The sequence below is a fragment of the Ursus maritimus genome, unplaced genomic scaffold, assembly GCF_017311325.1.
Source record: "Ursus maritimus isolate PB19 unplaced genomic scaffold, ASM1731132v1 scaffold_4, whole genome shotgun sequence".
Taxonomy (NCBI): Eukaryota; Metazoa; Chordata; class Mammalia; order Carnivora; family Ursidae; genus Ursus; species Ursus maritimus.
The window spans coordinates 69040126-69055619 of record NW_024426552.1 but is presented as its reverse complement, the minus strand read 5'-3'; the positions used below and the strand labels follow the sequence as shown (position 1 = coordinate 69055619).

At 36.8% G+C, this 15494-nt stretch overlaps 1 protein-coding gene across 2 annotated transcripts in view; it reads right to left on the bottom strand.

Annotated features, from left to right (window-relative positions):
• The window catches only part of PAK2 (p21 (RAC1) activated kinase 2), an 88713-nt gene that overhangs the window by 42729 nt on the left and 30490 nt on the right, over positions 1-15494 (bottom strand). For both annotated transcript variants that reach the window (XM_040621394.1, XM_040621393.1), the window contains one exon: positions 3552-3759. In XM_040621394.1, the coding sequence (XP_040477328.1) occupies positions 3552-3738 (187 nt within the window). In that variant the 5' untranslated portion in view covers positions 3739-3759. The remainder of the gene's footprint in view (positions 1-3551; positions 3760-15494) is intronic.

Genomic DNA, 15494 nt, shown 5'->3' with positions numbered 1-15494 from the left:
AAAGTATAATTTCTAATTTTCTTAACTCTTCCAGTGACACTGATTAACCAATAATGAATAATTCAGTCAGTCCAACTTTTTTTTTTTTAATGAAAACATTAGCTGTCAGTAAGGACAGAAACAGGGATATAAATTTGAGTAGCATAAAATGAGTATCTCTAGATCAGGCTTTATATTAGAGACAGCAAAAATATCAGGGTAATCACGATTTTTTAAAAAATAAAAATACAGTTTTTCCCTTCTAGACTCCTATTTCAAGATGAGAGACTAACCACAAACTGTAGCCCTTCCCTTTTAGGACAAATCTCTTTATTTATCATGGAACAAAATGAGTGAGGAATGCCTAAAGATGAAAAGCAATTCAGATAAAACTAAGGAGAGAAAAAGCCACTCAGGATATAGGCAGGACAATGCGAGTTCAGAACTGCTGGGGTGGTTAAGCAGGTAGATCTCTGTGTTCATGTGAGCATGAATGTGCATACACACACACAGGGTTCTCCCTTCCTCCTAATCCTCAAAGCTTCAGGTCATAGTTACGTCGGAGATGTTAGCTTCCAGGAAGGAACAGTAAGTATGGGAGGCTGGGTTGGAAAGGGAGGGAAGAGCCCCAGGAATGAGAGGAATTAAGGACACCCAACCCTCCAAACATTCCATCTCTCACTTTTTCTCTCTCTCCCTCCAACCAGGCTATAAAAAGTGACTCTGCAGGTGCTCTACTCTCAACTACAAAGCTGAATGCAATTCTTCCCATCTTGCTCTACAAATTCAATGCAATTCCAATAAAAATATCAACAGGTTTTTTCTTTTTTTAAAAGTACATGATAAACAAATTCTAAAATGAATAGACAAGAGCCAAGGGCCAAAAGATCATAAAGAAAAACTTGGCAGATTTGCTCTCTCGGGTATTAAGAATTATAAGCTATAGTAATGAAGGCGGTACAGTATTAGCTCAGGGACAAATAAGCCAATGCAATAAAGCAAACACAGAAACAGACCTGGCACACGTGCAAACCTCATGGATAATGGCTCCTATTGCAGGTCGGTGGGGAAATGGTTAAAGTTTCAGTGAAAGATCAAGGACACTGGTTTTTTAAAAAAGTGAATATGAATCTCTTCTTATAGAAACATAAAAAACAAATCCAGATAGTTCAAAGGTTTAAACTGTAAAACTTTTAGGAAAACATAAGAAAGTACCTTCGACCCCTGGTTTGGCAAAGATTTCTTTCTTTTTTTAAACGTTTATTTATTTATTTGACAGAGAGAGGGAGAGGGAGAATCTTATGCAGACTGTGTGCTGAGCATGGAGCCTGGCACAGAGCTAGACCTCACAACCCTAAGATGACCACCGGAGCAGAAACCAAGAGTCTGACCTTAATTAACTGTACCACCCCGGCACCCCATAATAGAATTTTTTTTAAGAGAAAAGAAAAATAGGAATCGAATAAGAAAGGCAAAGTTGTTTGTTTGTTTGTTTGTTTGTTTGAAGAGACTGTAGGGGTGGTTGGGTGGCTCAGGTGGTTAAGCGTTGGACTCGTGGTTTCAGCTCAAGTCATGATCTCAGGGTTGTGGGACTGAGTCCCACACGGGGCTCAGCATTCCCTGCTCAGCGTGGAGTATGCCTGGGATTCTCTCCTTTTCCCTCTCCCTCCCAAATAAGTAAATATACAAATAACTCTTTAAAAAAATAAAATAAGAGCCTATAAAGTTTTAAGATTAACACTAAAAAGTTATTAGATCTTGAATGTGATTAATACAAGAAAACAGAAAGACTTTGGAAATCACAAAAACAAAATTTAATGGATATTAATTACAGATCTCAAGAGCTGATAAACTTAAATGCAATCAGAGCCATCTTAGGTACCTTCAGCCTCCCTTTGTTTGGGGGGACCTTGAGTTAGTAACGGCTGATGAGTAATTCTGGGGGAAAGGAAGGGAAAGTAGAGTTAGGAAGGTAAAACTGGAAGATTTCCAAAATGATCAGAGAGATGGGTATGCTCTTTTGAATTTATGTAAATGCATGTTCAATTTGCTCACAAACCCTACCATTACTCATTTCATTTTGTGGGCTTTCTGCCTTTTCAAGGCTGTCCCTAAGTACATTTTATCCCATCTTGAGCATTCCCCTACCCCACCTTTTTTTAAAGATTTTATTGTTTTAAGTAATCTCTACACCGAATATGGGACTAAAACTCACAACCCCAAGATCAAGAGTTGCATGCTCCACGGACTGAGCCAGCCAAGCACCCTTCCCCTACCCGACTTTGCATTCCGCTCTTTATAGGTAAGTCATTTCAACCCTGTCAGCAATTTCTTCTGGTACTAACCTCCATAAATTTGTTTTCTAACCTTCATAATTACAAATACTGTGTTTACATGGACATTTTTAGGTTTTCCTACTCTAAATATACTGACTTATTACTATGGAAGATGAGTATTCAATGCTCCCCAACACACATACTTGGCAGTCTTCTTCCCATACATACTGAAAAAACATACTTCCATGAGGGTTTTCAGTTACAACCACACGAAATCTTAAAAGCAAAATTAGCAATAAGAGATATATAATGAAGAGAACAGGTTTTCAACTGTCCCATGATTATATCCTGTCTGCAAATATAAATTCTCAAAGATTTGATTCTTTATTAAGTATATTACCTCATTCAAATTTTCACTGATTATGTATTTTTAACTCTCAAGTTAAATGTATATTTATTATTACATATAAAGCACTATTCTTCTTCCACTTGCGTTACTTCTCAATGTTAACCTAGCTATAAAAGTGGAAATATATCTTTATCTTCACTTAGATGTATTACTGGCTATCAGAGCCGTATAGTCATGCTTAATATAATTAAATAAACAAATACCTAATTCTTACTCTGAAATCCATTACCAGTCCATAATCCTCATCTATTTCTAAAGTCCAAAGAGCTCTGAAAACCCCAAGTTTTTTCGTTAGGTTTGGCACCAAAACAAATTCAGTGACTTCAACTGAGATGAGAGGACTATTTAATACACAAGACAGTTCTCGCACCAAAGCGTTATTTGGCTCCCAAATGTCAGCCTTACTGATGTTGAGAAACCCTGGTCTAGACTAATGCTTGCAGAAGACACATTAATGTATTGATCACGGAGTGCTGCCTCAGATGCTTCTGAGGACTTAACAGAATACATGATAAAAAGTGCTAAGTATTACTACTACTGAAAAATGAGAACCTCTCTTAATTAGATCTTTCTCAAATATCCAAACCTCATTAATGTTGGGAAGCTATAAACTACGGCCCAAGTCTTAGAAAATGAAGGAGAGGATTACAGAAATTCATTGGATATTAAAAGTAGATGAGCAACAAATTTAGTTTTATTCTTTCCTATCACAGGTTAAGAGAAATTAGCCTTTCTAATAGTGCCTATATACCACCATCAATAGTTTTCTTGGATCTGTTTATTGTTCTCACCATAAAAATCTCGACTATATACTTCAGTTAAAAAGACATCAAAATCAGGAACATAAAATAATAACTGAGACTCTTGAAATGACAGTAGCTATTTACCTTTCTCTGTGCCTGAGAATATAGAGATGATTTTATTCCTGGGCTTTTTTTCCTCTGGAACAGAGGGCAAAGGTTTCAAACTGTGATTGGCTGACAAAGGGTCTTTGCCTCCGGTGCTAAAAATGGTACTGCTCATTCGCACGGGAGGCGCTGGAGGCTTGTCTTCCAGTTCTCCGTTATCAGACATGATTCGGAATTATGATATGGCCTGAAATAGATAGGCAAATCATACAGTTAATAACAAGGTAAAAAACAGTACAGATAAGCACAAACAGAAATAATTATCCTCTTTCCAACTCTGAATTAGAAAAGGTTATCCATTTAGAGTGAAATCTGCAAAATTTGTAAAACACAGTAAGAGAGGGCTGTTATTGGTTATTAACATAGGTAATCTCCCCTAACAAAATTGGTAAATGGTTAGCTGAAGGAATGTTTGAAAAGCCAAGTCTAGTTAAGAGGAGTGTGGTAAGTTTTGGGAAAGCATGATGGTACTAACTATCAAAAGATATTCACCTAGTCAATTCTAAGAGTATGTATTCCAATGAAAAGACAGACAACATGGAGTCTTCAAAAAAAAAAAAAATTCTGCAGAGGAAGACTGTGCTCTGATCAATCAATCAAAAGATAGGTCTCTGATAGGTCCATTTCTAGAGCAGAGATAGAAAACTTGCTATTAAATATATCAACCAACACCACTCCCCATGAAGAATCTGACTCCATGATCACTAGCCTTGTGATTACAACTTAGCCTTCATATAAACTTTCCTAAAGGATGAGAATGTGCCACTGATGCAATATTTGGTTTCTCTGAAAATCTGACATTCTAACTACATGTGTTAGTCCCTTGCAAACTTTGCAAGACAGTACCACAGAATTTGACCCATCTGGGAACACTGACAAAAGTAAATTCAGAGTTTGGCCGAAAACCAGAGCATGGCCAAATCCCAAGATTCTGTCATCCTACGATGCCCTATCCAGGCAGTCAAGTAACCCCTCTTAATCCACATGACTAATTCAGCGGAAGCTTCCACTCTGTTTGTATATATATTAATATTATATAAACCTTATTTACACATATACTTAGATAGATAGATGGCCTTTAAAAACAGTAGATTATACAAATTTAAAGTCAGTAGTAAAGGAAGAGGATACTTAACTTCCAGGTGAGTTTTTTTTCCCCTAGATGAGTTCTGATACAAAAGTACACATTAGGAAACAACACATTTCCCCAGTATACAAGATTTTGATTGGTAATTAGATCCTGATTTGATTATAGTTATTTAATACATGTAAGTGAACAAAACTTTATATGTACAATGAAAGGAATGCCAATGATATTTAGGTAAAATTAAAAATAAATTTTATTTTTTATTTAGATTGAATGTTAGTACCTGAAGAAAAGTAGGTATCATTTGAGAAGAATTGAGGAATGAAGAGATTATTGTACCTAACTCCACTTCAAATCTTACAGCTTTTGTTTTCCCTGATAAGAGTATGTGTCACTAGAACCACTGTATATTTTATCTGCCATAATGACAGTTATTTTTCAGCCTACAAAAGAGGAAGGAGAAGGTAAAGGGGGAAAATAAACTTTTCTGGGGAGAGCTAGCTAGAGAAGGGCTGGGAGAAGACAGTAAAAAAAAGATCTCCTATCTGTGTGTGAGCAAGACTGCCTGAAGTGAAATTACTATTGGTTGTCAAGAGAAGAAATGGGGGTGGAATCTAAGAATGTGATGCAAATGACATAGTCAGATGATTCTTCGAAACCAGATGGTCACATCATGGGCGGGGTTTGTTTTGCTTTGGAGTGAGATGCAACTGGTTGTTCTTAAGTGTGGGCTGTAAGGCGTGCCTCACCAGAGAGGACTTATCCATTACTACAAATGGAAGAAAGATAAAGCTTAGTAACACTATTTGGAGGATTACTTGAGAGCATGATAAATCAAGACAGATGTTTATTTCTTATGTAACCATAACATGACAAAACAGATTGACCCTACAGCAGCTCACTTTCATCTTAATCACCGGTTACAACAAATACAGCATGCTCAGATTTTGGTCACACTGTGAATGCTCCATATTTATGCATATTAAATTTAAAAATCAGGGTAATATGGGATGTCCAGTGGCATAGTTAGTTAAGCAGCTGACTCTTGGTTTCGGCTCAGGTGGTAATCTCAGGGTCGTGAGATCAAGCCCTGCATCTGGCTCTGCATTCAGCACCGAGTCTGCTTCAGATTCTCTCTCCCTTTCCCTCACCCCCTCCCATTCATGCTCATGTGCTCATGTATACTCTCTCTTTCCTTCTGTCTCCCAAATAAATCTTTTTTTTTTTAAAAATCAGGGTAATACAACAAAATTTCAAAATACATTTGCATCCATTCAAAGAAAGAAATGCACGAAAATATTAGCAGTGGTTATCTGTGGCTAACAAGTAATTTTTAGCTTGATTATAATAATCACAGTTGTGGTTAAAAAATCAATATAAAACAGGGCACAAGAAGGGCATGTGGGTGGCACAGTCAGCTGAGAGTCTGAATTTTTGTTTCGGCTCAGGTCGTGGGTCTGTGAGGTCCAGTTGCAATGTCCGGCTCCACGCTCAGCACGGACTCTCCTTGGGATTCGCTCTCTCTCCCTCTCCCACTGCCCCTCCCACTCATGCTCACACACACTCTCTCTCTTAAAAATAAAATAAACAAATCTTTAAAAACAGCACAATAATTACTTACTCTAAACTGACTACAAATTCTATCCTTAAGGCTGGCTCACAGATGGAACATGACTAGAAACTGCCGGTACACCTTCAGCTGCGTACTGTCCAATGTTGGGATTAAGAGCGTGGGTTGTGGAATCAGATTCCCTTGGTTTGAATCCTGGTTCCACCACTTACTTCAATGTGTGACCTGGGGCGAACTACTTAACTGTACCTCAGGGCTCCTTGAAGAAATAGCTGGTTTATTTCTGGTGGAAATCTACAGTGCCACTTGGGTTTCAGATGTGAACATTCTGTGTAAATCGTTGTTTGGGTGGATGATGATAAAGACGACGCTACCAATGAAATAGAAAATCAACCAGATGTTAAGACCGATCGTCATGACCACTCTGGAAGGCCCTGCCATACGTACGTCATAGAGACCATGTTCATTGAATCCAGTGCCAATGCCCCATTTTTATGCCTGTGACTCAACAAAGGTCTTTCCAGTTTATAGAAGCAGTTTGGGATTTGTATTTACAACTTCTTTGAGGGTTACCTGCGCGTCCATTGCTGGCAACGGACTTTGTCATTAAAACCTGACTCCTAGGTTAAGGGAGCTACACTGCGGTTTATTCTTTACTTACTTGGATAAACTAACTTGTAATAGAAATATACTTTGGTTAATTCTGAAGTGTGTCATTTTTAAGCAAAATAATCCTAAAAGCAATATGGAATTGTGATTTATTAGTTAATTTTAAATTAAAATGTTCAGATCTTGTTAAAGAAAAATTATATCTGAATCAAGATTCATGTTTTTTTAATGACTGCCTTTTGTATTCACCCTTTTTGTCATCACTTCAGAATGAAAATTCCCATTGAAAACTAAAAGTTACCTTAGTCCTCTTGTGTTATTAGAACAATATTACTCTAGTACTTATTTATTGTATTTCAGACTCTCTGGTGGTCTTCAGGTTTCCTTCTCCTCTTGTTCCTTTTGCTGCTTTTAGGGACAGTTCAAACTGGGAAACCACGAAAATATGGAGTATTTTCTCCTACCTGAGAATAGTAAACAGGTAGAGTAGTTGTGATAGTGTAAGAAACCGAAGCTAACACAACTGTGTTTTCACGTGTTGAGTGCCTGGCGCATAGTATAAATTCTCTTCCCTTCCACACATAAATATTGAGCTGCTTAAAATGTATCTAGTTACCACCAGTCCTAAATGAACCTGTGCCTTTAATAAGCAATTTAAAACTACCTATGAGTATTTCTTTGTAGGGTTCACATGAATACATGTCTGTTTATATATCCTGTATTCTAGCCAGAACAATTTTAGATCTAATTGAGCTGTAGGTATAGTTAGAAAAAATGGGTGCTTAAAGAACTTGCATCAGTGTTTTAATCTAAAACTTTAAAATATAATGAGATCCATATCCAGTGACATGTCAAAAAACCATGGTAGAATTAGAGCTAAAATCCAGATTCATACTCCTTTTGGGTTTCCACTATAAGTGGAATTTCATAGTTCTATAAAATGAAGATTGTCTTCCTTGTTTCCATTGCTTCCACAATAGATAAGCTAGACAATTAAAATCCATTTCCCCACAGTGTGTGTGTGTGTGTGTGTGTGTGTAAGAAAGGGGAAAAATGCGCGCGCGCGCACACACACACACACACATTTGTTTAATCACTCAACACATTTATTGACCACTATGGCAAAGGCACTGTGGTAGATATTGTGGGATTTACCAGGGAATATCAAGTACTGGCCTGGCCTTGAGAGAGCTGAAGTCCTTTTCACTCACCATTCTAGAATGTTGCTAAATGAAAGGGAAAAAGAAATGTATGATTGTGTCAAACACATTTTCATCCTGTATTAAGAAAAGCAAGGAATTATATTTGGAATTCGACATCTTTGGTAGGAATGTGTTGCCTTCCCCCCCCCCCTTATTTTGGTAGATAGAAATGGAATTAAGTGAAAGTAGTTTGTCTTTTCTGTTTTGTCTTCAAATTTTATATTGACTTTTATTTTAATTTAATCCCATTCGATTATTTAATTGTTACATTGACATTAACTGCTGTATTTGATGACTTTGTTCAATAATTTTGTTCTTTCAGGGCTAGAAATAAACTTTTTTTATGTTCATTTTCCCCTTTCCTAAACTTCAGTTCTTTCTTCAGATCAGAATAGTTTAAAAGAATAAATATAATAGGTTTTCAAGAAGTATTCTAGTATTTTTAAGGGTATTTGTTAAACATGGCACCATTCTGAATGTATTACAGAACTCCAAATTAGAGAAGTTTCTAGGAATGTATGGGCAGCATGACCCTCTCCTCTTCTAAATCAGGGTTAGAATACATTTCTTACAAATGTTCTGGCTGTCAGACCAGGGAAACACTTCTGATCTGTTTGAATACCTCCAGTAACTAGGCCTGAAATTCTAATGCTGACCTCACTGAGATAATAAGAATCTTACCAGCATTGCTGTGTTAAATATACCAAGAGATCTTTAAAAGTGTAAACACTTTAGGGCATCATGTCATTATATGCATTTCTTTCTTCCTTTTTTTTTTTTTTTTTGAGGTTTATTTTAGAGAGAGAGTACATGCACACTGGGGGGGCAGTGGGGAGAGTAGAAAGGCAGAGAGGGAGAGAAGGAATCTTAAGCAGGCGCCATGCCCAGCACAGAACCCAATGCGGAGCTTGATCTCACAAACCTGAGATGATGACCTGAGCTGAAAGCAAAAGTCCTATGCTTAACCCAGACACCCCATTATATGCATTTCATATGGAATGTTGGATACCCTAACTTGGAGAACAGCTGCAATATAGAGTTCGCTCTCAAAAACCAAAATTATACATTTTTAGCAGTGAGTGGGGTGTAAGTAATGATTGCTTAAAGTATATTTGTTACACTATAAAGTTGTTTATGCTATTCTAACATTTGTGTCTTTAATTGTAACAAATGTTTAAAACATCTGCCTAAGAAAAGTTCAGAAATGCTTGAATGACTTAAAAAGCACTATTTGTAGGAGTTTAAGGCATGTTTCACTACTTATTTGATACCTGGTATTTGTGGCTTTCTTTTTTTTTTTAACTCGGGAGATTTTTTTTATGCTAAATTGTTTAACAGGTTTTATCTTTCAAAAAAGGAGAACAATGAAGGGAAATGTCTTTTCAGGCCTAGTTATTTTAGGTTTTTAGCCAAAGTAGTGTACGTAGATTAAAAATCCAAATAAAAGGGGCGCCTGGGTGGCTCAGCCATTAAGCGTCTGCCTTTGGCTTGGGTCATGATCCCAGGGTCCTGGGATCAAGCTCCGCATCGGGCTCCCTGCTGGGCAGGAAGCCTGCTTCTCCCTCTCATACTCTCCTTGCCTGTGTTCCCTCTCTCGCCATCTCTCTCTGTAAAATAAATAAATCTTAAAAAGAAAATCCAAATAAAAGCACCCTCGAAGTACATTCTTAAGTAAAACAAGCCTTTTTTAAAACAAAAAACAAAAACTTACAAGTGGGGCAGGGGGCACCTGGATGGCTCAGTGGGTTAAATGGCTGCCTTCAGCTTGTGTCAGGATGTCAGGGTCCTGGGACTGAGCCCCACATCGGGCTCCCTGCTCAGCAGGGAGTCTGCTTCTCCCTCTCCCTCAGCCTCTCCGCTAGCTCATGTTAAGTAAATAAATAAAATCTTTTTCAAAAACAAAAACCTACAAGTGGGGGCACGTGGGTGGCCCAGTTGTTTAGCGTCTGACTCCTGATTTCAGCTCAGGTCATGATCTCAGGGTTGTGAGACTGAGCCCCACATGGATCTCTGCACAAGGCATGGAGCCTGCTTAAAAGTCTCTCTCTTCCTCGCCCTCTGCCCCACCCCCCAAAAAACAAAACAAAACAAAACAAAACAAAACAAAACAAAACCCTAGAAGTGCAGGGCCACTACCTTGGTATCTGTTAAAGCACAGGCAGTTGTACCTACTACTGCTTTTGTACCAGCAATGAAAATTTCAACAGTATGAAAAGCAAAGAAAATCTTAGTAATACAAAAATAGGTTTTGACCTCATAGACCCCAACAGTACCATAGACCACACTTTGAGAACTGCTGCTTTAAAATATATCCCAGCTCTATACTTCACCCTCTTACCCCCAATTTTAATGTACTATTTGGGTGGCAGAAGACTCCTATTTATTCATCCTATACTGCCCACATTTTAAACATAGGAAACAGTAATACATGGCTAGATTTCCAAGCTAGGGTATATAAACCTAATGAAACCTTTAACATGGTTAAACATGGTTGGAAATCTATATACATGCAATGGTATTTACTATACTATTTTTTTGTAACAAAAATCAGAAAGATCAGTAGGCTTTCCTGTGTTAGCCAGAGAGACTAATTGCCGTTTGTATGGGAAAACCCCACAAAATTCTAGGCAAAGAACACTAGATGGCAACTTTCTGAATATGCCTTTCCTTATACTTTGGTTATCCAAAAAAATTCCTTTACTGCTCTATTTTAATATACTGCACAGCAGCTTTTTAATTTGCTGTACAAATTCAGTCCAACAGAACTAAAGGGGAATATATTATTTGTCTGTTTCAGAATATTCTTCTTGGTGACTGTACATTATAGATAAAGCTGAATTAGCTGTCTCAAGCAAACCCCAATTAACATGATGTACCCTGGAGGCAACACATGTCTAAATAAAGCCCAAATTTAACATTAAACATATGGGTCACAGATGTCCTTAATGAAATTACTCAAGATGACAAATACAATACCAACAATTCTAAGTAACAGGCCTCATAAATGATTAGATCTTAGTAATTATACGCATGATCCTTGATACTCTGACACCAGCTTAGCTGAGGATGACGTCATTACTTCATTTCAGGATTTCTCTAAGTAGTTATCTACGTCTTCAAGCTGCTGTTCAGAGGAAGAGGATAAAAGCTCTAACTAGCTTCCTGATGAGTTTCTAGCATTCAGGTTTTTGCTTAGAGCTACCCATAACCAACAGACTGGGGACTAAACTGATATTTGGGACATTTACTACTGAATCAATCTGATATCATATAAATGCACAACATAAACATATGCCTACGCTGCCCAAAGACACCAAAGAATTTTCTGGCCTAAATCATCTTTGTGTTGTGTATATATTTCTCCATTTTTAAATTTTCTTCATCCTTTTCTCTATCTAACCAAATCTTTCAATGCTCAGCAATAATTATTTCCTATATAAGGTCATTTCTATCTCTCTTCAAAATGATTCTTTGGTTCCTCTGAACAAGACCGACACCTCACAAAAAACAAAACAAAACAAAAACCACACACCTCACGTCCTCAGAATACAAGTTACACAGGAAGATAAATTCAGACAGTAGTAAAATTGGATTAGAATTTATCTGGTCCATGGGGCACCTGGGTGGCTCAGTTGTTAAGCATCTGCCTTTGGCTCAGGGCGTGATCCCAGCGCCCATCAGGCTCCTCCACTGGGAGCCTGCTTCTTCCTCTCCCACTCCCCCTGCTTGTGTTCCCTCTCTCGCTGGCTGTCTCTCTCTCCCTCTGTCAAATAAATAAATAAAATCTTAAAAAAAAAAAAAGTTTAAAAAAAATGAATTTATCTGGTCCATCTTTCCTATTTGATATGAGAAGGACCTGACACCCCAAAGAATAAGCAGTTTCCCTAAAGTCACACAAATCTAATTACTAACAAAACTAAGACCAGAATTCAAGGTCTAGTAACAACTCTTAATCTCATGCTGTTTTTCTTAATCATGTTAATAGACTGGACGACTCTGTTGTGGGGGGGGCGCTGGCTCAGACAGTAGAGCATGTGGCTCTTGATCTCAGGGTTCTATGTTCAAGCCCCACATTGGGTATAGAGATAAAATTCAAATGTTAAAAACAAACTACACACACACACACACACACACACGCACACACGTGTGTGTGCGCGTGTGTATAACCACTCTGGCAATGAATTATAACTGTGCATCATTTATTATTTTAGGTGCCTTTCCTACTCAAGACTTCAAGCGATTGAAAGGCAGGAATTATACCACCACCACTATTACTATTGTATATCGTACTATCTACTACTATTATTATACACTGTACTATCGCCTTTAATGCTTAATACAGATCCTTGCATGTATTAAGACAATAGTATTCACTGATTTATGGTACTATACTCTGTTGCCAGATGAAATATTATTCTTCCTAAATTTATTAGTTCTCTATCAAACAGCATTTCACTAGATAACATACAAACTACCCAATATCAACAAAAATATCTTTGAAAGATTTATACTTTTCCTCTAACAGCTGACTCATAGCCTTAGTCTTTGATCCTTTTCCATAAGACAGTGTTATTTTTTTGCATATTGCTTCTACTGATGGCGTCAAATGCCTAAAAAGTGCTAGATGATGATGTGATAAGGTTCTTTACATCTTATATTTTAGTCAGAAGCAATAAAGAATATAAAAACAATTCACGATAAAGTTCTGCTTCACTGTTTTGCTCCATCATTACCCAAAAATGTTTTATTAAAAAAATGGTAAGTAGTGCCTCTCTCCAAATCTGTTCAAACACTTTTTGCTACTTTTCAGTGAAAAACAAGTAGGCGAAACAAAAAGCAAGCCCAAAACACACTGTACTCTTCTAACAGGCCCATTGTTTAATTGTGACACGACTCAAAGACAAACAATTCCTCAATTGTCTACTGAAGGAGACTAGGGGAAGCTAAATATACAACAGAAATGAAAAAAGGAGTGGTGTCTGGAACCAGCCAAACTAATAAAAATTACTAATTTTTTTATAATCTAACTTGGATCAACTATGATATTTCAAGTATAAATCATATATTACTGAAAAACATGACAATTTTAAAAGGCACAGCTTGCTTTATATTTTCACTTACATTTTATATAAATAACAAATGAACCTTAGTTTTTCAGTACCTTATGAATGTTAATAATACAAAAGTATTTGATAAGACTTCTAGCAATCTCTCAATAAGCTACAAGAGCTCCCAAACCACTGGACTCTCTTCCCCTCCCACTCCAAAAAAGCCTCAAATGAGAGTGAAAGTATCAATTAAAAATATCCCAAATCACCTCAAAGGCACAACGCACACTATGGAAGGCAAGTCCACAAATTAGAAGGTAAAGAATGTTTTTATTTGGTGCCAATGGCCATAACATTAGGCCTATTTAGTAGCAAAGCCAGAAAGTAAAAGGGAAAGAGGGAAAGAGATGTAGAAAACACAACTGGGGCACCGGAGAAGAATAAAGAAGGAAAGTGGAAAGAAATGTTGCTTCAAACTCAAATAAATAAAGGAGTGGATAACGTATCAAATCTATAAAAATGCAAGGATAGACTAATTAAGATAAAAAGGATGTTTCCATTGAGCCCAAGGCAGAGTGAAATCAACAACAGAGTAAGCAATATACTAATCCAGTTATTCTTGAGGTATTTTTGATTAACTACTGAAGATCTTCAACTTCCACTGTGATGTCTGTCACAGGGGGCAGGTTTGATAAAACTGAGTCTGCCTAAATTGAAAAATCTGACAGAAGCTCCTTCCACGTAAGACTAAGACCTAAAAAGTATAGTCTGTATAAGATACAAGATTAAACCAGGAACAAATCCCTCTGGGCCTAAGGGAACAAGAAAATCTTAAATATTTTGAGTCCAGTGATACTGTGGGGTGAGGGATGAGGGTGAGGATCTCTGAGAAATCCTAACAAGAAAATGCACGTTTTTTGGTCTGAATTCATCCCACCTCTGAGGTCCCCCAAATTCCCAAATAAGTATATAATTAAATATGGTCATGCTGGTGAATGGCAAAATCAAATGAAAAGAACTTTAACACAGGTCTCAAATAATACCCAAATATAAAATTCTGAGGAAAAGGAACATCTCATAGTGAAAATTCAGAAAATGAAACAAGGCACGGGGACTGAGAACTATCCAAAACAGACTGGTGAAATAGATGTGGAATGATCTGACACAGAACATCTTAAGAAGCTTGAAAAAAAAGCAAACATGAAAAAACCACCACACGATACTTTCAGTAAGAAAAAACATAATACCTGAAAATGGGAACTTGGCATTTGAAGTAAAAAGGAGTATAGATGCAGTGGAAGAAAGAATTAGTGAACTGGGAGATGTATGTATCTTTAGAAAGTCACTTTAGAAAGCAGCACAGAGACAAAGAAAATATGAAAGAAAAGTAAGATGAGTAGGTTGGATGACTTAAGATATAACTATTTGGAGTTTCAGAAGGAGAGGACAGAATGAATGAGGGACTGGTTTGCCAGATAAATTAGTAGCTAAGAAATTTCTAGAATTGATGGACACAAATCCATTACATGAAGAAACCTAATAAATCAAAAGCAGGATAAAAAAGTAATTGAAGTAAAGACACATCATAGTGAAATTAAGGTCAAAAAGCAAAGAATTCTTAAAATCAGCCAATGGAGGAAAAGGGCAATTGGACTTCAAGCTTACTTGATACCAACAGTAACAGCCAGAAGACACTGGAATATTCTCAATGTTCTGAGAGAAGGTGCCAACATACTGCAGATTCAACAACACTCTCTTTCAAGAATGAGGACAAAATAAAAATATTTTGAGACAAAGAAAATTTTCAAAAGATTAGAATTACCCTATACACTTAACCGAAGTCAGTCAAGTTGGAAATCACTAACAAAAAGATTTAACTAGAAAAATACTCCTTAAGTTTGGAAATTTTAAAACACCTCTAAAAAACTTATGGTTAAGAAAAGAGATCATAAAGGATATCAGAAAATACTTATTAGAACTGAATGAGAATGAAAAAGCTGTGTGTCAAAAATATATGTCAAAGATAAACAAAATGTGGTATAAACCTAGTGTAGAGCATGGTTATCTTTAAAAAGAAGTGAAATTTGATATGTCCTCTAATAATGATGAACTTTGAAAACATTAAGTAGAATGAGCCAAATACAAAAGGATAAATACTGTATAATTTCAATTTCAATTCCATGAGGCATCTAGAGTGGTCAAATTATTCAAAGAGACCGAAGATTAGAAATCACAGGGCCTGATGGTACAGTGAAGTGGGGATTTATTATTTAATGGGTAGAGAGTTCCTGTTTGGAAAGATAAAAAAAGTTTTGAAAGTGGCAAATTTTATGTTATATGTATTTTACTACACATACACAAACTTGCAGGATGTGATTAAAGCACTTAAGGACACTTCCAGTTCTT